General features: G+C 47.8%; 1 protein-coding gene across 3 annotated transcripts in view; it reads right to left on the minus strand.

The window, feature by feature from the left end:
* LOC119974801 (kynurenine 3-monooxygenase) overlaps window positions 1–21,496 on the minus strand; it is a 102,565-nt gene that overhangs the window by 7,029 nt on the left and 74,040 nt on the right. For 2 of the 3 annotated variants that reach the window (XM_038814069.1, XM_038814076.1), the window contains exons 11-14: window positions 16,261–16,318; window positions 8,253–8,335; window positions 2,480–2,581; window positions 1,863–1,922 (exon numbers count right to left, since the gene is read on the minus strand). In XM_038814069.1, coding sequence (XP_038669997.1) covers window positions 1,863–1,922; window positions 2,480–2,581; window positions 8,253–8,335; window positions 16,261–16,318 — 303 coding nt within the window. Of the gene's footprint in view, window positions 1–1,862; window positions 1,923–2,477; window positions 2,582–8,252; window positions 8,336–16,260; window positions 16,319–21,496 lie in introns of all 3 variants that reach the window. The other variant, XM_038814084.1, reaches the window with a different exon arrangement.

A 21,496-nucleotide genomic window follows, 5' to 3' on the forward strand; every position in this document is an offset into this window, starting at 1 on the left:
AAACTCCACACGGACAGTGACCCAGAGCCGGGATTGAACCTGGGACCTTGGTGTCGTGAGGAAACAGGGCTAACCCACTGCGCCACCGTGCTGCCCTATTCCTCGGTGAGATTGATGAAGGCAATGTATAGTGGTCTTCCTTGTTCACAGCATTTATTTTGCATCTGTTGTTCTGAGACGATCATATCAATTGTAGATCTTATAGTTTTGAAAGCGCACTGGGATTCGGCGTACGTGTGTTCAGCCAGGATCTGCAGTCTGACAAGGGGAACACAGGGAAAGGTTTTTTTGCACAATGCTCAGCTGGCAGAATGCCTCACCTAGTTGTTGCAATTTCCATGCTCATCATTGTTCTTGTACAGAGCCACAATCTTTGCTTTATGCATATCCTCGGACACTAGCCCTGTTGACCATATTCTCGCTGAGTATATCTCAAGGTCGTGTTCCACCCATCTCCAATTGGTGACCTTCCCTGCCTTTGTTTGCATTGGAGCCAATTTCTTTGCTGATTGCTCATTCTGGCGCTCATTGGATCCTTTCATACATTCCACCAGCACACCCGTGCTGAAGGACATTTGGTAAAGTTGTAACCATTTGGAGCACAGTCTAGCAGTCTGTTGGACATGGAGCGGCTTTTGGTGCCCGCAGAGTCTTCTCATTCGGCTCTTCCTTATAATTAATGAGAGTGGACCCCTTAGCTTCAGTGACAGGTTCCATTACATGTGTAGCCTCAAACCAGTCAGCATGTTTCTGCTCTTGCTTCCCATATTATGACATTTCCAGATTGTAGATGGTGCCTCCAAATATGTTCCACATCTCTTCTGAACACTGTTGGCTTTTATCAATCTGTTGAAACTGCTGTTAATATGAGGATGACATTTCTGCTTTGTCTGAAAAAACTTCAAACATTGCATCCTAACCTTGGTGCACAATAGGAATGATCTGTATCACAATCAGTGTTGTGGTTAGTTGCGTGTATTGAGAATGCACGTCCAGCGGCGATCAAGTGCAGATAGTACCAATGCCCTGATCTTGGGTCTCTCCTGGGAACCTTATGACATATTTGGTTCTAAAAGATGATGTTAACTACACAACACTCATGGTAGCAGCAAAGGACAAATAGCCTCAGTCTTTTTTAATTTATCTTTCCCAGGCTATGAGGGCTGATGAAGAAGGGACATGCCTCATGGTCCATGCTTACTCTTTCCAGACAATTGCAAAATTAATAAATAGTTTCCTTGGTAAGATGTAACCTTTTTAAACATGACTTCCGAGTGGGGTCTAGGGTCGTTTTCACAGTAACTTCATACTTGTGACAATAGACAATTATTATTAACATCTGTGATATGGGTTCTGGTGATCCTTCTCACTTGCATATAGACTAGCCTTTCCTGCTCCTCTCCCCTCCTCTATCATCACCACCACATACACCAATGAGACTTGCTGATATAAATGGGTGGAATGAAACAGACAAGTACACGTCTTTATTCTGCATTGAATCTCCAGGGTTTTTCTCCACAGACTTAATCTAACTTTTATGGTACGTGTCAATGTGGGCAATATAAGGCAATGTGGGCTCAGAAGAAAGTTTGAGCAAATTTGCTCATTGCCTGTCAGTTGGAGTGTAATCTGTTACGGAACCAAGAAGCGTGCCCTGACACACACTAGACAGATTCAATTTCCAGAAAGGATATTCTTGAAAGTAGCCAACAATGAGCTATGGAAATAAAATGGCTGGACACCAATGTCTCCATGCATTGGATACAACACAGAATAATTTAATCTCTGAATGGAATCGCTGTTTACTCTGTAAACGGAGGATCGAAATAATAAATATTAGGGCTTCAAAAAGTATACAATACCATTCTTTGCTGTTTTGACCGCTGTATAACTTCATGGTAACGTATTCTGGTAAAAGTTACCTAAAATAAAATAAAAGTAATGGAGAGGATTAAACCTTGAAATCTGTTTTCCCAATTCACCATAATCTACATCGGGTTTCTTTTATTACATTCCTGTATCATCTTTTATTACACTTCTCTGTGTGTTTTGATATACTACGGAGTGTAATATGTGTTACTCAAACCTTGGTTACTGATGAGGTCTTCTGAATCTCGATGAAGACTCAAACTCGTCCAGTAGTAACAAAAGGTTTATTGAGTAACTATAACAATAATTGGGTGACTTATTTTCTTTAACATTAATACTAGTGATAAGGTTAACACGATCTAACTACAGTAACTATGCTTGACTACACTAACCATCTGAGCTAATCTGGTACTCCTGTCCTGGTCAAAGTACATCCAAAAGAGAGAGAGAGAGACCCAATGTGGTTTCTTTTATACCCCTGTGGGTCGGGCCCTGTAGTGATCATGTGGTGCTACTGATTACACATTAACCCCTTATGTACATGCACATACAGAGATCACTACAAGCTTATAACAAGTGTTCAGAGTTTGAGGATTGAAGCATCTCTCACCATGGTGTACATGGGCACAATAGTCCTTGGCAGACAGAAATGGAGGATATTATCCACAAATTTGCGAAAAATAAACCACTTTGAGTTCACATGCTGACGCATCTGTAAAGATACAGAAATTATTTGAAATTATTTTGTGAACTTTGTAACCAAAAATTGCAACAAATTGCTAAATGTTCATCGGTATTATAAACTATAATATGAGTACAAAAATCAATTAATGTTTACATGGCTACCATGCCTGGAGGCTTCTGCTGAGGCTTAATTTGATTTTGCTGGAAGCAGTGCAAATTAATCTCCAAAGAAACCAGTTTGAGACAGCTGGCGCCAGACAACCAATACAGACTTAAGTGTATCAAAAAGAAAAAGCTTTGAACCAAAATTCAGTACATAATATTGGATTAAATGGATTTCCATTGGGTGTCTTTGTAGTTGTGTTGCAAATTAATATTTCAATTGACTTGCATAGAACAGTAAGAAATACATTCAAAATAATGTAAAGCATCTTTGTCAACATCCATGGGGCTATTCATGGACTATCTCGATAACCATCAGTGCAGTGAATATGGGCAACAAACATGCAACAACTCAAAAAACACAAATCATAGAAATTGCTACAGCACAGGTGGAGGCTATTCAGCCTGTTGTCACCATGCTAGTCTCCACAAGAGCAAATCACCCAGTCCTACTCTCCCGCCTTCTCCATGTCGCCCTCCCAATTATTTTTCATTCAGATAGTTGTCCAATCCTTTTCTGAATCTGTCTCCACCAGTCAAGCATTTCATTTCAACTCCTAACCTCTCACGTGTAAGAAGGCATTTCCTCTGTTAATGTTATATCCATTATTAAGTTATTTAAAAATATCTGGGGTATGTATTTGTTTAAGAATAGAACTGAATAATGTAGGGATAGATTGAGATGATTGAACATAGAACATAGAACATAGAACAGTACAGCACAGAACAGGCCCTTCGGCCCTCGATGTTGTGCCGAGCCATGATCACCCTACTCAAACCCACGTATCCACCCTATACCCGTAACCCAAACAACCCCCCCGAACCTTACTTTTTAGGACACTACGGGCAATTTAGCATGGCCAATCCACCTAACCCGCACATCTTTGGACTGTGGGAGGAAACCGGAGCACCCGGAGGAAACCCACGCACACACGGGGAGGAAATGCAGACTCCGCACAGACAGTGACCCAGCCGGGAATCGAACCTGGGACCCTGGAGCTGTGAAGCATTTATGCTAACCACCATGCTACCGTGCTGCCCCAATATAATAATAATTATTGTCATAAGTAGGCTTACATTAACACTGCAATGAAGTTACTGTGAAAAGCTCCTAGTCGCCACACTCCGGCACCTGTTCGGGTACATAAAACCCCAGAGTATGCACCTGCCCATACAAATCCCAGAATAATTTTATTCAGCCTCTTAAAGAAGGACCGCGGGATAAAGATGGGGAGACACTGAAAAACAAACAAGAACCGCAGGAGAATCGTCACCTTAACAGTCTGCACCCTCCCCGCCAATGACAGCGGGAGCGCATCCCAACTCCGAACCTCCTCCCTCACTCGTTCCATCAGTCGGAACAGGTTGAGCTTATGCAACCTGCCCCAGTCCCGTGCCACCTGAATCCCCAAATATCAGAAACTCTCCCCCACTCGCCTGAACGGCAACCCCTTCAGCCTACTCTCCTGCCGCCTCGCCTGAATTACGAACATTTCGCTCTAAGCCATGTTCAATTTATATCCTGAGAACCAGCCAAATTCCCTCAGGATTTCCAGAAGACCGTCCATCCCCACCACTGGGTCCGATACATAAAACAGCAGATCATCCGTGTATAACGAGACTCTATGTTCCATTCCCCCCCGGATCAGTCCTTTCCAGCCCCTAGAAGCTGTCAGTGCCATTGCCAGCGGCTCTATGGCCAGCGCAAACAGCAGTAGGGAGAGAGGGCAGCCCTGTCTTGTCCCACGGTGCAGTCTAAAGTAGTCCGATGTCCTGTTCATCCTTACACTCACCTCTGGGGCCTGATATAATAGCCTAACCCAGTCGATGAACCCCGCCCCGAACCCGAACCGTCCTAGTACCTCCCACAGATAATCCCATTCGACCCGGTCAAAAGCCTTTTCAGCATCCATGGCTACACTATCTCTACCTCCCTACTCTCCGTGGGCATCATAATCACGTTGAACAGCCTTCTTAGGTTGGCCACCAGCTGCCTCCCCTTTACAAACCCGGTTTGGTCCTCCACAATTACATCCGGTACACAGTCCTCAATTCTGGTCGCCAGGATCTTGGCCAGCAACTTGGCGTCTATGTTGATCAAAGAGATCGGCCTGTATGACCCACAAGCCTCCAGGTCCTTATCCCGTTTCAGAATAAGCAAGGTGGTGGCCTGCAACATCGTTTGGGGGGTAAACTCCCTCTGTCTCTTACCTTGTTAAAGACCCTGACTAGCAACGGCCCCACTATCCCAGCAAATCTTTTGTAAAACTCCACTGGATACCCGTCCGGCCCCAGGGTTTTACCCAACTGCATGACCTTCAGGCCTCCAATACCTCTTCGATCCTGATCAGGGCCCCCAGTCCATCCACCAACCTCCTCCCCACTCTGGGAAATGTCTGTCCATCCAGGAATAGCCTCATCCCCCCAAGTCCCCCGGGGGGTTCCAAAATGTACAGCTTCCTATAAAAGTCCCTAAAGACCTTGTTCAGCCCTGCCGATTACCCTCCCCATCCACTACCCTCCCTATTTCCCTGGCCGCTTCCCTCTTCCTTAGTTGTTGCGCAAGCATTCTACTGGCCTTCTGCACATGCTCATAAATCACGCATTTTACCTTTCTAAGCTGCTCTACAGCCTTGCCTCTAGTCAGCAACCCAAATTCGGCCTGCAGCCTCTGTCGTTTCCTGAGTAACTCTGGCCTCAGGGATTCCGCGTAACTCCTGTCCGTTCGTAGAATTTTCATAATCAGTCGGTCCGTCTCTGCCCTGTCCGTCCTGTCCCTGTACGCCGGGATTGAAATCAGCTTCCCTCTCACCACTGCCTTCAGTGCCTCCCACAGCACTGCTGCAGAGACCTCCAGTATCGTTCACCTGCAGGTAATTCTGCATGCATTTCCTCAGCCTCTCACACACCGCCTCGTCCGCGAGTAATCCAACTTCCAGCCTCCATGGTGGGCGCTGAAAGCTGTCTATACAAAGCTGCAGGCCTACCCAGTGCGGAGCATGGTCCGATGTGGCAACTGACGAATATTCTGCCCCCACCATTCCGGCCAGCAGGTCCCTACTCACAACAAAGTACTCAATTCGGGAATACACCTTGTGGGCATGGGAGTAGTACGAGAACTCCCTCGCCGTTAGCTGGATAAATCTCCATGGTTCTGCTCCCCCCATTTCCTCCATGAACCCTCTCAGTTCCTTTGCCATCGCTGGCAACCTGCCCGTTCTTGAACATGACCAGTCCAGGCTCGGGTCCAGGATTGTATTAAAGTCTCCGCCCATGATCAGCTTACGCGAGTCCAAGTCGGGGACCTTCCTGAGCATCCTCCTAATAAAATCCAAATCACCCAACTAGGGGCATACACACTGACCAGGATTACTACATACTGACCAGGACTACTGAGAAGAGTGGGCTTTAACCAGAAGGGGTTGGTCCGGGGGGGGGGGGGGGGGGGGGAAATGGAACACAGAGTCTCACTTTACGCAGACAACCTGTTCCTGTATGTATCGGACCCAGTGGAGGGGATTGAACAATTCATGAGGATTCTGGGGGAATTTAGCCGGTTTTCGGGGTACAAACTAAATATGGGGAAAAGCTAGTTGTTTGTGATCCAGGCAAGGGGATAGGAGAGGCGACTGGGGGAACTGCCGTTCAGAGTGGTAGGGGGAAGTTTTAGGTATCTAGGCATCCAAGTGGCGCGGGAATGGGAACAGTTACACAAACTTAATCTGGCCCGTCTGGTGGACCAAATGAAGGACGATTTTCGGAGGTGGGATACGCTCCTGTTGTCAATAGCTGGGAGGGTCCAGACGGTGAAAATGACAGTCCTTCCGAGATTCCTGTTTGTGTTCCAGTGTCTCCCCATCTTTATTCCGTGGACCTTTTTTAAACGGGTTAACAAAGTTATCACGGGCTTTGTATGGGCGGGCAAGACCCCACGAGTAAAGAAGGGGATGCTTGAGCAGAGCCGGAGAGAGGGCGGGATGGCGCTGCCAAACTTCAGTAACTATTACTGGGCGGTGAATATATCCATGATGAGGAAGTGGGTGGTGGGGGGAGGGTCGGCATGGGAGCATATGGAGGCGGCTTCATGTAAGGGCACCAGCTTGGGGACGTTGAAACGGCGCCTCTTCAGTTCCCGCTGGCACGGTACTCCACCAGCCCCGTGATGGTGTCAGCCCTGAGTCTGGGGCAATGGAGGAAGCATGGGGGAGTGGAGGAAGCATCGGTCTGGTCTCCAATTTGTAATAATCACCGGTTTGCCCTGGAAAGGATGGGCGGGATGGTTTGGAGATGGCAGAGAGCAGGGATTGAGAGGACGGGGTATATGTTTACAGAGGGGAGCTTTCCGAGCTTGAGGGAGCTGGAGGAGAAATTTGGATTGGCGAGGGGAACAAATTTAGGTACCTGCAGGCGCGGGACTTCCTTCGTAGACAGGTCTCAACCTTCCCGCGCCTACCACCAAGGGGGATACAGGATAGGGTAGTTTCCAGAGTGTGGGTGGGAGAAGGGAAGGTCTCCGACACCTATAAGGAGCTCATGGGGTCAGAGGACATGCAGACTGAGGAACTGAAGTGCAAATGGGAAGAGAAGTTAGGAGGAGAGATAGAGGATGGTCTCAGGGCGGATGCGTTGAGTAGGTTCAATGCGTCCACAACATGTGCCAGGCTCAGCCTGATAAAGTTCAAGGTCATTCACCGGGCTCACATGACAGTGGCCTGTATGAGCAGGTTCTTTGGTGGAAGACAGGTGTGCAAGCTGTGCAGGAGGGCCAGCGAACCATGTCCATATGTTCTGGGCATGATCGAAGCTTAGGGGATTCTGGCAGGGGTTTGCAGACGTCATGTCCGCAGTGTTAAAAACAAGGGTGGCACAGAATCCGGAGGTGGCGATTTTCAGGGTGTCGGAAGATCTGGGAATCCAGGAGGAGAAAGAGGCAGACGTTCTGGCCTTTGACTCCCTGGTAGCCTGGAGACGGATATTATTAGCCTGGAGGGACTCAAAGCCCCCGAAGTCGGAGACCTGGCTATCTGACATGGCTAGCTTTCTCTGTTTGGAGAAAATCAAGTTTGCCTTGAGAGGGTCATTGCTAGGGTTCGCCCGGAGGTGGCAACTGGTCGTCGACTTCTTTGCAGAAAATTATTCGTCAGCAGAGGGGGGGGGGGGGGGGGGTAGTTTAGTTTAGAATAGGAGTTAATAAAGGTGGGACCTGTAAGGGAGGAAGCAGGCTTTTTACACTGTGTTTATAGACTTATGTATATTGTTTATTTTGTCATTGTTGTAAAACCAAAAATACCTCAATAAAATGTTTATTAAAAAAAAACCTAGAGTCCATGGAAAAAATAAAAAGATCCACTTGAACGAGAATAAGTTGTTGCCTTGAATGTTGGCTGCACCTATCAACGATTGAAATCACCAGCTCATGGTGTGGATTATTGTAGATGCTCATTCACTCCTTTGTGTTGCATTGAGAAATATTAGTCTAAATTAACCATTAGTAAGGCTTTATTATAAAAATGTCTTTGGAGTCATTTTTCACATACCTCCACATAGTTGTACATGGCCAGGTCAGCTATAGCATGGCAATCAGGTACACGCAACCTTGAAAACTCTGGAAGAGATTTAGCTGCAATGTAGAAATAATAATAATAATAGTCTTTTTTAGTGTCACAAGTAGGCTTAGATTAACAGTGCAATGAAGTTACTGTGAAAATCCCCTAGTCGCCACACTCTGGCGTCTATGCGGGTACACTAAGGGAGAATTCAGAATGCCAATTCCCCTAACATTAGTTTTTTTGGGAATTAAAACATTTTTTTTAGAGTACCCAATTATTTTTTTTCAATTAAGAGGCAATTTAGTGTGGCCAATCTAACCTGCACATCTTTGGGCTGTGGGGGTGAAACCCACGCAGACATGGGGAGAATGTGCAAACTCCAGACGGACAGTGACACAAGGATGGGATTCGAACCCGGGTCCTCAGCGCCGCAGTCCCAGTGCTATCCACTGTGCCACACATGCCGCTGGGAAATATTTTTATTAAACCTTTTTAACAATTTTAGTACAAAACCGACAAAATTTAAAAAAAAATTAACAGTAGGAATCCTGTCCCCCACCCCCTTCCCTTACAAATGTAAAACATAGTTACTAAATCCCTCCCACCCAATCTATTCCCCTTCCCAACAGCTAACAGTGACCAGTTATTTAAATTACAATCTAAACGGCTGCCATCTGTGGTAAAATCCTTCCACTGACCTTCTCACTGTAAATTCAACCTTCTGGAGATGTAAAAATTCCATCAAGTCATCCAGCCACGCCGAGGCGCTTGGCGGTATAATCGACCTCCAGCCCATGAGGATCTGGCTCCTTGCCACCAATGAGGCAAAAGACCATGGGCGAAATTCTCCGAGCCCCCGTAGGGTCGGAGAATCGCCCGGGGCCGCCGAAAATCCCGCCCCTGCCGTGGCAGAACTTCTCCGCCACCCGGGAATTGGCAGGGGCGGTAAACACGCCCCGCCAATCAGCGAGCCCCCTGCGGCGATTCTCCGGCCCGCGATGGGCCAAAGTCCCGCCGCTGGGAGGCCTCTCCCGCCGCCGTGGTTTGAACCACCTCTGGTGGCGGCGGGATCGGTGGCGCGAGTGGGCCTCCAGGATCCTGGGTGGGCGCGGGGCGATCGGACCCCGGGGGGTGCCCCCACGGTGGCCAGGCCCGCGATCGGGGCCCACCGATCGGCGGGTGGGCCAGTGCCGTGGGGGCACTCTTTTTCTTCCGCCGCCGCCATAGCCTCCACCATGGCGGAGGCGGAAGAGAATCCCCCAGCGCACATGCGCCGGTGGTGACGTCAGCGGTAGCTGAAGCACCGGCGCATACGCAAACCGGCAAAGGCCTTTCGGCCAGCCCCGGGCGGCAGGCGTCAAAGGCCGCTGGAGCCGGTTTGGGCGCCAGTTGGTGTGTTGCCAACCGCTCTGGCACGGGCCTAGCCCCTCAATGTGAGGGCTTGGCCCCTAAAGTTTCGGAGAATTCCGCACCTTTGGGGAGGCCCGACGCCGGAGTGGTTGGCGCCACTCCGCTACGCCAGGACCCCCCGCCCCGCCAGGTAGGGGAGAATCCCGCCCCATGTCCCTAACCCCATCCAGAGTTCTAGCACAATTGAAACCCCAAATATTGCCACCAATGGACAAGGCTCCAACCCAATACTTCAGTCTCGAAAAAGGACCTCCAGAAGTCTGCCAGCTCGGAGCACGACCAGAACATGTGCGCATGATGTGTCGGTCCCCCCAGACACCGATTGCATCTATCATCCACCCCTTCAAAAAACTGACTCATTCTAACCTTCGTAAGGTGCGCTCAGAACACATGTCCAGCTGGATGAGATGAAGCCTCACACAGGACGAGGTAGAGTTCACCCTCCTCAACGCCTCACTCCAAAACTCCTTGTCCAAGAGCGGACGAAGCTCCTCCGTCCATTTTGCCTTCACAATCTCAGCAGAGACTCCTGAGCAACCTCCTTATGGACTGACCTGATTAACACTACACCCCTGTATGCTTCACCCGATGCCGGTGTTATCTAGTTGCATTGTGTACCTTGTGTTGCCCTATTATGTATTTTATTTTATTTCCTTTTCATGTACTTAATGATCTGTTGAGCTGCTCGCAGAAAAATACTTTTCACTGTACCTCAGTACACTTGACAATAAACAAATCCAAATCCAATCCAATCCAATCCAATCCAACATGCTGGCCACCTCCAAACCAGGGCAGGATAAGATCCTCTTGAGCAAGGTCAAAGGCTGCTGCATCGAAAGGCTGAAAAGTACGGTTTGATTCAGCTGTGTACCTGGAGGTACCTGAACCCATCAGCATCTGTGAGTCCATATTTTTCTTTCAGTTCCCCATAGCTAGCGGACTGAGCTGTTAAAAATAAGTCTCCCACTTTCTCTAAACTTTTATCCTTCCAGTCCCTAAATTTCACATCCGACCTCGCAGGTTCGAATAACTGATTCGTACAGATAGGGGTCTGCCTAGAGGCAGCCCTCAAATTAAAATGATGGCGGAGTTACCTCCAAATTTTTCACATGGCTACTACTACCAAGTTAGATGAATATTTCTTTGGTACCACCGGTAACAGGCTGATACCAGTGCTGCTCGGTTTGCTCCCCTCACAGACTCTGCTCCCACCCGAACCCAAAGCTCATCTGAATCTCCAAACCACTCCAGCACCTTTCCAGCATTAGCTCCCAATAATAATATTGTAAGTTTGGCAAGGCCAACGCCCCTGATTGTCCCTCTCCCTCTGGAGCAATGTCCTCCTGGTTCTCGGGCTCTTACCTGCCCAAATAAACCCAGTCATCAGATGGTCAATCTCTCTGAAAAAGACTTGGGTAAAAAACTCAGAAGGCACTGGAATAAGAATAAAATCTCGGTAAGATGTTCATTTTAACCGATTGCACTCGGCTCGCCTGGGATAACGTGAGGCCGCCCCAGTTTTGCAAGTCTTCCTTGACCTTTACCACCAAATTCGTAAATAGCCCCTTTAGCTCACCTTAGCTGTAGTAATCAGACCTAACCACGTTTGCCGCATCCTCCTCTCCGCTAATAGGTCTTGGGATGATGTGTCTACGTACTTACAATCTACCTCTGTAATATAGCCTACTAGTGTTTCCTGCTCCCTCCTTGCCTCCAGCTCTACATAGGCCTTGAAAGATAATGGGCTGGATTCGCCATTTTGGAGGCGAAGTGCCGACACCGGCGTGGGAACTGTGGCTTTTGACAAATGAAAAATCGGCGCTAAACCCTCACTGATCCTGCCATGGGTGAGGGGCTAGCAGCTGCACTGAGTAAAACCCACCATTCCGACGATATAAACAGCTGGTGAATGGCCAGGTGTGTGGCCACATATTCGCAAGCCAACGACCTGCAGCGGTCGTGCCGTAAAACATGGTGCCGGCCCTGCGCAGACCTGACCTGCCAAATACTGCACCCCTGGCCACCTCCCAACAGTCCCCGCGGAAGCCCCCCTGGCCAGTAGCATGGCTCGCGGCCGTCTGTGGTGGCGTTGGACACCGTCCACAGCCGCCACACCGGGTTCACGGCCGCTGAGAGCACAAGTGAACCGCATCATCGAACACTCAGCCCATGGGCGGCAGTGAATCACGGAGGCCCCAGAAAATAGTGGATCAGGCCCGCTCTTGGCACTAAAATGCAACACGGCGAGTGACGCTTTTACGCCATTTTCGGGGTGCCACCGGATTCCAATTTGGCATCAGACCGGCGCCTACTGCAATTTTGGCATCGGAGGCTATTCTACCCCTGATTTCGGCATCGGCCGATGGTGAATCCCAACCATAATTTCTCTTCTAATTGCAACCTTCAGTGCCAGGATAGCCCCTGCGATCCTTGCACAGAACCCAATGTCCGCTAGCAGACCCACATCCAGCTGCCACCCCTGTCGATGCCCCTAACCTACCCCCAACTCAAGGACCATCCAATGTGGGGCACGGTCAGAAAAGACCACCGCCGATTACTCAGATTTCTTCACCCGTCATTCGCGATCGACTTGTGATGAAATAATCAATCCTGGAATAAACATTGTGTGCTGAGGAGAAGAACGAGAACCCTTTACCCCCCCCCCCCCGGATAACTGAACTGCCAAGGGTCTGTGAGTCCCCCTCCCCCCCATCTACAACAGCAATTAATGTGTTTTGCCATACCCCTCAGGGCCAGCAATCGTGTCCTAGAATAATCTACCCTTGGGTCTAGCACACAATTCATGTCTTCTCCCAAAATAGGCTGATGGGTGTCTTGATCCAGTAACTTTGCCAGCAGCTGTTTAATGAACATTGTGTCAAGCCAATTTGGGGCGTAAACATTCACCAACACCAACTGCTTCCCTTCTAACACCCCTGTTACTATAACATACTTTCCTCCTGCACCTCCTGATACGTTCTCTCAATGAAACCAGACCCTCTTATTAATGAGGATCCATTCTCCCCCGGGCCTTGCAGTCAAATCCCGAATGGAAAACTTGGCTCACCCAAACTTTCCGAAGTCGGGCCTAATCTCACTCGCGCATATGGATCTCTTGGAGGAGAGTCACGTCAGCTCTCAAGTTCTTTAAGTGAGCAAAGACCCCCGCTCTTTTGACTGGACTCCCCAGGCCCCGCAAATTCCAGGTGACCACACTTTTAAGGGGTCAATTAGCCCCCCCCCCCGCCCCCAGCCTCGAGTCAGTCATTACCACCGCCCTCAGCTTCAAGTCAATCATTACCACAGCCCCCAGCCTCGAGTCAATCATTACCACCGCCCCCAGCCTCGAGTCAGTCATTACCACCCCCCCCCAGCCTCGAGTCAGTCATTACCACCGCCCCCAGCCTCGAGTCAATCATTACCACAGCCCCCAGCCTCGAGACAGTCATTACCACCGCCCCCAGCCTCGAGTCAGTCATTACCACCGCTCCCAGCCTCGAGTCAGTCATTACCACCGCCCCAGCCTCGAGTCAGTCATTACCCCAGCCTCGAGTCAGTCATTACCACCGCCCCCAGCCTCGAGTCAGTTATTAGCACCGCAAAATGTCATAGTTTCACCTATGATCCCCAGGCCTACCTAGATGGTAGAGCAGAAAAACATAACTGGTCCCCAGTCAGTACCCCCCCCACCCCCACCCCCCCCACCCCCGTGTCCTTCCCAGTCAACAGATAACCTATTGTCTCTTCTAACGCTCTCCCCATCCTGCCCCTCTTCTACACCCATCGACATTAACCAAACTAGCCCAATAAGTCGCAACCCCATTCCCCCACTTGACCTCGTTAACTAGCTAACTTTAAAAAATATATATATTTAGAGTACCCAATTTGTTTTTTTCCAATTCAGGGATAACTTATCGTGGCCTGCACATCTTTTTGGCTTATGGGGGTGGAACCCACACAGACATGAGAGAATGTGCACACTCCACACTGACAGTGACCTATGTCCTTGACGCTGTGAGGCAACAGTTCTAACCACTGCGTCACTGTGCCGTCCAGCTAGCTAACTTTCTAGTGCTATTAAGGTGACCACCCCATCCCAAGTCTCACCTATTCCTTAACCATCGCCTTCATATCTGTCCCAAGCACATTTCTGCACCCGATCCTCTTTCCCACTCCTGATAAACAAAGGCCTTAAACTGGGGAAAGATACTCCCCATCCCCTGTCGTCTTGGCAACCACTAAGCCCATAAAGAAGGAAAATCTTTTTTAAAAAACAAAGCAGGGGTAACGATCCCATCCAAACACCTCCACTATTGGCAATTCAACACCTTAACACCATGAACCGTAAAAGCAGTAAAACATTAACATCCCACTGGCCGCATCCCTCAAGCTGTGTCTAGACCACGATCTTTGATAAAATCCTCTGTCTGCTCGGGAATTTCGAAATAGAAATCTTTTGATTTGGGTACACCCCCAAATTGCGCTCTTCGATTAAACAGGACCGTCTTCACCTTATTGAAGACCTCCCATGGCTACCACCTCTGCCATCATGTTGAGGGTGATAGGCATAGCCACCACCTCCACCATCTCTGATGCCTCGTTGCTTGGGCTTGACCTTTGCCATTTCACCCCTCTGCACCTCTCCGATGTCAGTGTTGACTTCTCGTTCTTTATGGTCAGTTTCTTTATGGTCAATTTTTTTAAAAAGTTGTTGCGATGGGGCAGATAAGCTCAAGTGCTGGAGCCAACGCGGGTGCCACCCTAGATGCAGCCGCAACTTAATGCCACATTTACACAAAGCAAAATTGTTAGCCTGTCTTTTGCTGATTTCAAACCAGGAGCTGTCTTTTCTTCTTTCGAAACATAGATGTCTATTTGGCATGTTCTTCCAGAATGGGCCAGTTTCATCTGCGTTGAAGGCCTGGTCTGCCTGGTAGCCTCACTCATCAATGTAGTCCTGTAGCACCATGGGAAACTCTTCTGCAGTGGCATGGTCAGCTGAAGCAGCATACGCCACCAACCTCACATTATACAGCCAGAAATGCATTTTAAAGCGATCGGCCCATCTTGTGCTGGCTGAGAATCCTTTGGAAGTCAAAGGAGAGACACTTCTGCACCATCTCATTGGCGCCACTGTTACCAGCATTGCCCTCCTGACTACTCTTTCTCTTCTGATACAATTCAAGTGATTTTTTTCGAATGATTGGGGCCCTCCTTTGATCCTAGTGCTCTACCACACATTACTCACTTCTCTATTTCCTCTTAAGTGTGGCTCACTCCTGCTCACTAAAGTTAACCTGGCAGTGTGGCTACCATAACACTGCACCTTGTTTTTTTCTGCAGACTGGCTCATGTACCTGATGGTGGAGTTATTGACAGATCATTCCTTGGTCAAGATGGGATCATTTGCACAGTTATTCAGTCTATCTAAGACTGTGACTTCTTGTTCACTTTCCTGGGACATTTTCTGCTCAGCTCTGACTCACTCAGTTTTAGTGAAGTGCTGTCCTGTCCCTGCCTTATACAACATTGGTCGGGAGTTACTATATCCTGTAAATCACAACAAACCATTTGCAGTTGGAAATGGCACATGAGCAATGTGCACTTTCTACTTGGGAAAGGCAACACGGAAAACTAGGGGTGGGGATTTTCTGCTCCCAATTTCGTCAGGCAGGATTGGTAGTGCCAGTGGGCGGTGCTGGAGCAGGGGATTACATGGGGGTGTGGGTGTGGCGCCTCCATCTTTTAAAAAAAACTAAGCTGTTGGCGGTGCAGTGAGAGCCCACCCTGCTGGCGTGATGTCGTGGGACACACCCCGTGTCATTTTTACCACTGTTTCCAACTAAATGGCGTAGAAACCCACCATTCATGCCAGCTGGCTTTGATTGCAGCTTTTCCTGCCTGCTATCGCACTCTGTCAAATACAAGGAAAATTCTGGCCCATGTTTTCTATGCCCTCTAAATTCTGTCTTTCATTTATTTCAAGACTAACACTTCCTCTTTTCTAACCACAGAAAACACTTAGCAGAAGCTCATGTGGCCAGCAGCTGTCAATCAGAACAAAGTTCTTTATAAACATTGGCATTAGGATCAATGGAGGGTACTTCTGATGCATTCAAGCTGAAGGGAAAGATAAATAAACCTCCAGTCTGCTGTGTTTAAACCATTAAACTGTCAATCAAGGCTAGTTAAAGGTATTGCAAAGCATTTCAAAGGATCTCAGGGGATTTTAAGGCATTTCAAGTGGTGTTGGCTTTCTAGGAAGGCTCAGACACTTCAAATAACATCAGTTTTAAAAGCATAGGGATAAAGAAGCAGTTTGGAGGAAAGGGAAAGTCTTTCTGGCTTGCATCTTCAACGAACTCTGACCTGCTCGTCAGCTGTCAGGCAGAGCAGTTCAGAGTGAGAAGGCCACTTCAAAATTTAAACAAGTGAGACAAGGATGATGATTTCAAACAATGCAGGATCATTGCTTACAGAAACAACTTTTCTTGTTTTTTTTGCTGTGAATGCAGGTTAAACTTGAAGTTATAGCTATAACGTAACATTACACAATTTGCAATCTCCAAAAGTTTTAGAAACTCACAGAAATCATTGTCAAACTGGTCCATTAATTCATCGAAGACAATGCAGTCTTCAAAACCCTTCAGAAATGGGGAAAAGTAAAAACAAATTGGTTGCATCAGTTATTGCTTCTCTCTCACACTTGGAAAAAAATACAGTGAACAATCTTCCCCTTTTAGCACTTGGGCGTAAGGCTGGCTGCAGATGAAAAGTTGAGTGAAATGCATCCAGGTTTCTGATCCATGATGTTTTGTGATATTTTGCAGCAGGCACAAGATGAAAATCTGTCCAAAACTTATCAACAAACGAGTCCGACGTACCTCCGAGTCACGCCAAAAACAAAGGCTACATTGTAAAATGCAAGAAAATTGCTCCTTTTGTGCAGGGAGATTGGGAATTTATTTACTAAATTAGGATTTTGTGCAGGGCGATTGGGAATTTATTTACTAAATTAGAATTTTGTGCAGGGAGATTGGGAATTTATTTACTAAATTAGGATTTTGTGCAGGGAGATTGAGAATTTATTTACTAAATTAGGATTTTGTGCAGGGAGATTGAGAATTTATTTAATAAATTAGGATTTTGTGCAGGGAAATTGGGAATTTATTTACTAAATTAGGATTTATCTGATCTCTTCGTGTTTCATTCGAGAGGCTTGACAAATAGGCCATCTGCCTATAACAGATTCCCTGAGGACACAGAGTCGCTAAACCTGTCAGATTATAGTGTACATCTCATGGTGCACAGCCACAGGCAGGGAAATAGAACACATGTAATCATCAAGTGATGTAATGATACAATTGCAATGGTCTTAGAAATCCATAAGGAAGTAAATAATAGGACTGGATTTTACACTCCGTCGCTTGGGAGGCTTGTAAAATCCCATACATGGCCTTGCCGCTGCCCGCCTGCCCGCCCCGATCTATTTGAAATTTTATGGGGGTTGGGGGAGGTCTTGGACAGCCCACCAACCCATCCCCTGCCCTCCCCCATTCTCCCCTTCAGCCTTTTGAAGCCCCTAAGTGGTCAATTAATGCCTCATCCTGCCCCCACTGGTATTTTATCCATGGCAGGTGGAAGCCAATTTCATAGCAGGAAGTCCGTCAACTTTAGCTGCTCAAGTTGGTGACAAACAGGGGGTGGGGTCAGGATAGTAGGGTGTGAGAAGGTGATAGCGGGGGAACCTCCTTTGCATGCCCCCTTGGGCCCATCGTAGGCACCCCCCACCCCACCCTCACCTCCTGGCCAGTTACCATCCCTCCCACTGACCTGCTGAATCCTTCCTCCTACCCATCTCACTACAATGGGATGAGAGAAGAGCTAAGGTAGACTGGGAGCAAAGACTTTATGGTGAAACAGTGGAGAACCTTCCAAGTGATTTTTCACAGTGCTCAGCAAAGGTTTATACCAACAAAAAGGAAGGACGGTAGAAAGAGGGAAAATCAACTGTGGATCTCTAAGGAAATAAGGGAGAGTACCAAATTGAAGGAAAAAGTAGACAAAGTGGCAAAGATTAGTGGGAGACTGGAGAACTGGGAAATCTTTAGGGGGCAACAGAAAGCTACTAAAAAAACTATAAAGAGTAAGATAGATTATGAGAGTAAACTTGCTCAGAATATCAAAATAGATAGTAAGAACTTCGACAAATATATAAAACAAAAAAGAGTGGCTAAGGTAAATATTGGTCCTTCAGAGGATGAGAAGTGAGATTTAATAATGGGAGATGAGGAAACAGCTGAGGAACTGAACAGGTTTTTTGGGTCGGTCTTCACGGTCTTTTTTGTGGAAGACATAAATAACATGCCAGTGAATGATAGAAATGAGGCTATGACAGGCGAGGACCTTGAGATGATTGCTATCACTAAGGAGATAGTAATGGGCAAGCTAATGGGGCTAAAGGTAGACAGGTCTCCTGGCCCTGATGGAATGCTTCCCAGATTGCTAAAAAGAGATGGCTCGGGAAATTGTGATAACTTACCAAAATTCACTAGACTCTGGGGTGGTCCCAGCGGATTAGAAATTAGCAAACGTGACACCACTGTCACTGTTTAAAAGAGGAGCTGGGGCAGCACGGTGGTGCAGTGGTTAGCGCTGCTAGTGGTTAGCCTCACGGCTCCGAGGTCCCAGGTTCAATCCCGGCTCTGGGTCACTGTCGTGTGGAGTTTGCACATTATCCCCGTGTTTACGTGGGTTTCGCCCCCACAACCTAAAGATGTGCAGATGAGGTGAATTGGCCAGACTATATTGCCCCTTAATTGGGAAAAATGAATTGGGTACTCTAAATTTAAAAAAAAAGGAGGTAGGCAGAAAGCGGGGTAATTATAGGCCAGTTAGCTTAACTTCGGTAGTAGGGAAGATGCTGGAATCTATCATCAAGGAAGAAATAGCGAGGCATCTGGATGGAAATTGTCCCATTGGGAGATGTAGCATGGGTTCATAAAGGCAGGTCGTGCCTAATTAATTTAGTCGAATTTTTTCAGGACATTACCAGTGCGGTAGATAACGGGGAACCAATGGATGTGGCATATTTGAATTTCCAGAAAGCTTTTGACAAGGTGCCACACAAAAGGTTTCTGCATAAGATAAAGATCTAGGGCGGAATTCTCCGCAAGGCCCAACGCCGTCGTGAAACCCGGAGAGGTTCACGACGACGTCGGAGGCCGCTCCTGGCCCCCTATTCTCCCCCCCACCGGGGGAGCTAGGAGGGGGGTGCCGTAAATCTCCGCCGCCGGGCAAGGCCTGGCGCGCCGAGAATGATGCGGCCGGCGCGCCTAATGATGTCAGCTGCGCATGCGCGGTTGCCGCCTTCCCCTCCGCTGCCCCCCAAGACGTGGTGTCTTGATCTTGTGGGGCGGCGAAGGGGAAAGAGTGCGTCCCTTTGTGACGCCGGCCCGATGATCGGTGCGCACCAATCGCGGGGCAGTCCTCTCCTGAGCACGGTCGTGGTGCTCACTCCCCTCTCCACCCCCCACAAGCCACAAACCAGGTATTGATGCCATGTTCACGCCAGCAGCAACCAGTTGTGGTTGCCGCCGGCGTGAACCGGTAGGGAACGGCAGACCGCTCGGCCCAACCGGGTCGGAGAATCGCGGGCCGCCGTGAAAAACGGCGGCCCACAATTCTCCGAGCGGTGTCACCCAAAATGCGACATGCCATTTTGGGGGGGGGTGGGAGAATCGCGGGGGGTGCCAGAGTGACCCTCCAGTGATTCACCCACCCGGCGTGGGAGCGGAGAATCACGCCCCTATGCATTAAGGGTAAAGTAGTAGCATGGATAGAGGATTGGTTAATTAATAGAAAGCAAAGAGTGGGGATTAATGGGTGTTTCTCTGGTTGGCAATCAGTAGCTAGTGGTATCCCTCAGGGATCAGTGTTGGGCCCACAATTGTTCACAATTTACATAGATGATTTGGAATTGGGGACAAGTTTGCAGATGACACTAAGATGAGTGGTAAAGCAAAAAGTGCAGAGGATATCGGACGTCTGCAGAGGGATTTGGATAGGTTAAATGAATGAGCTAGGATCTGGCAGATAGAATACAATGTTAACAAATGTGAAGTTATCCATTTTGGTAGGAATAACAGCAAAAGGGATTATTATTTAAATGATAAAATATTAAAACATGCTGCTGTGCAGAGAGACCTGGGTGTGCTAGTGCATGAGTCGCAAAAGTTGGTTTACACGTGCAACATGTGATTAAGAAGGCAAATGGAGTTTTACATAAGAACATAAGAACTAGGAGCAGGAGTAGGCCATCTGGCCCCTCGAGCCTGCTCCGCCATTCAATTAGATCATGGCTGATCTTTTGTGGACTCAGCTCCACTTTCCGGCCTGAACACCATAACCTTTAATCCCTTTATTCTTCAAAACACTATCTATCTTTATCTTAAAAACATTTAATGAAGGAGCCTCAGCTGTTTCACTGGGCAAGGAATTCCATAGATTCACAACCTTTTGGGTGAAGAAGTTCCTCCTAAACTCAGTCCTAAATCTACTTCCCCTTATTTTGAGGCTATGCCCCCTAGTTCTACTTTCACCCGTCAGTGGAAACAACCTGCCCGCATCTATCCTATCTATTCCCTTCATAATTTTACATGTTTCTATAAGATCCCTCCTCATCCTTCTAAATTCCAACGAGTACAGTCCCAGTCTACTCAACCTCTCCTCGTAATCCAACCCCTTCAGATCTGGGATTAACCTAGTGAATGTCCTCTGCACACCCTCTAGCGCCAGTACGTCCTTTCTCAGGTAAGGAGACCAAAACTGAACACAATACTCCAGGTGTGGCCTCACTAACACCTTATACAATTGCAGCACAACCTCCCTAGTCTTAAACTCCATCCTCTAGCAATGAAGGACAAAATTCCATTGGCTTTCTTAATCACCTGTTGCACCTGTACACCAACCTTTTGCGACTCATGCACGAGCACACCCAGGTCTCTCTGCACAGCAGCATGTTTTAATATTTTATCATTTGAATAATAATCCCTTTTGCTTTGTCCTTCATTGCAAGAGGGATGGAGATTAAGGCTAGGGAGGTTATGCTGCAATTGTATAAGGTGTTAGTGAGGCCACTTCACACTTGCAGAAGTGAAGAACTTGAAACAGGGATAAATGGGTCTCTTCACGTTGGCAAATTGTAACTGGTGGAGTGGCACAGGTATCAGTCCTGGGTCGTCCATTATTTACAGTCTATATCAATTACTTGAATGAAGGGACAAAATGTATGGCAGCTAAATTTGCTGATGACATCAAGATAGGTTGGAAAATAAGTTGTCAAGAGGCGGTGAAAAGTCAACAAAAGGATATAGATACATTGGAGGTGATTCTGAGCCTGTGTTAGCCCTGCACAGGCTCACTTATGCTGGCACAAAATCTGGAGAGAATCGGAAAACACAAATCTTGCCAGTAAGGTGGGGTCCCATGAGAAGTCAGGTTGCAAGAGCAGATTGGGGGACTCTGAAAAGGATGCTCCTCTGCCTCAAGAGGCCTGAAGACTCTCAAGATGCGGGGAGGATGACTGCTGTGAGATTTGAACCCCACACTCAGACAGCGGTGTCAGGACAAAAGGGATAAACTGCGTAGAAGGTCAAGCCAGGTGGTTATGGAGGTCTGAATGTCAGGGATTAGTGTCAGTGGAGAAGGCCATTACAGATGGGTGGATCATTTGATCTGCAGCCTGGTGAACTGGGGAAATGAGGGTGCCATCTAAGGATGAGGCTGAAACTCTAATTTCAGTTTTCACACAAATCTGGTGT

The sequence above is a fragment of the Scyliorhinus canicula genome, chromosome 1 (genome assembly GCF_902713615.1).
Source record: "Scyliorhinus canicula chromosome 1, sScyCan1.1, whole genome shotgun sequence".
Classification (NCBI taxonomy): domain Eukaryota; kingdom Metazoa; phylum Chordata; class Chondrichthyes; order Carcharhiniformes; family Scyliorhinidae; genus Scyliorhinus; species Scyliorhinus canicula.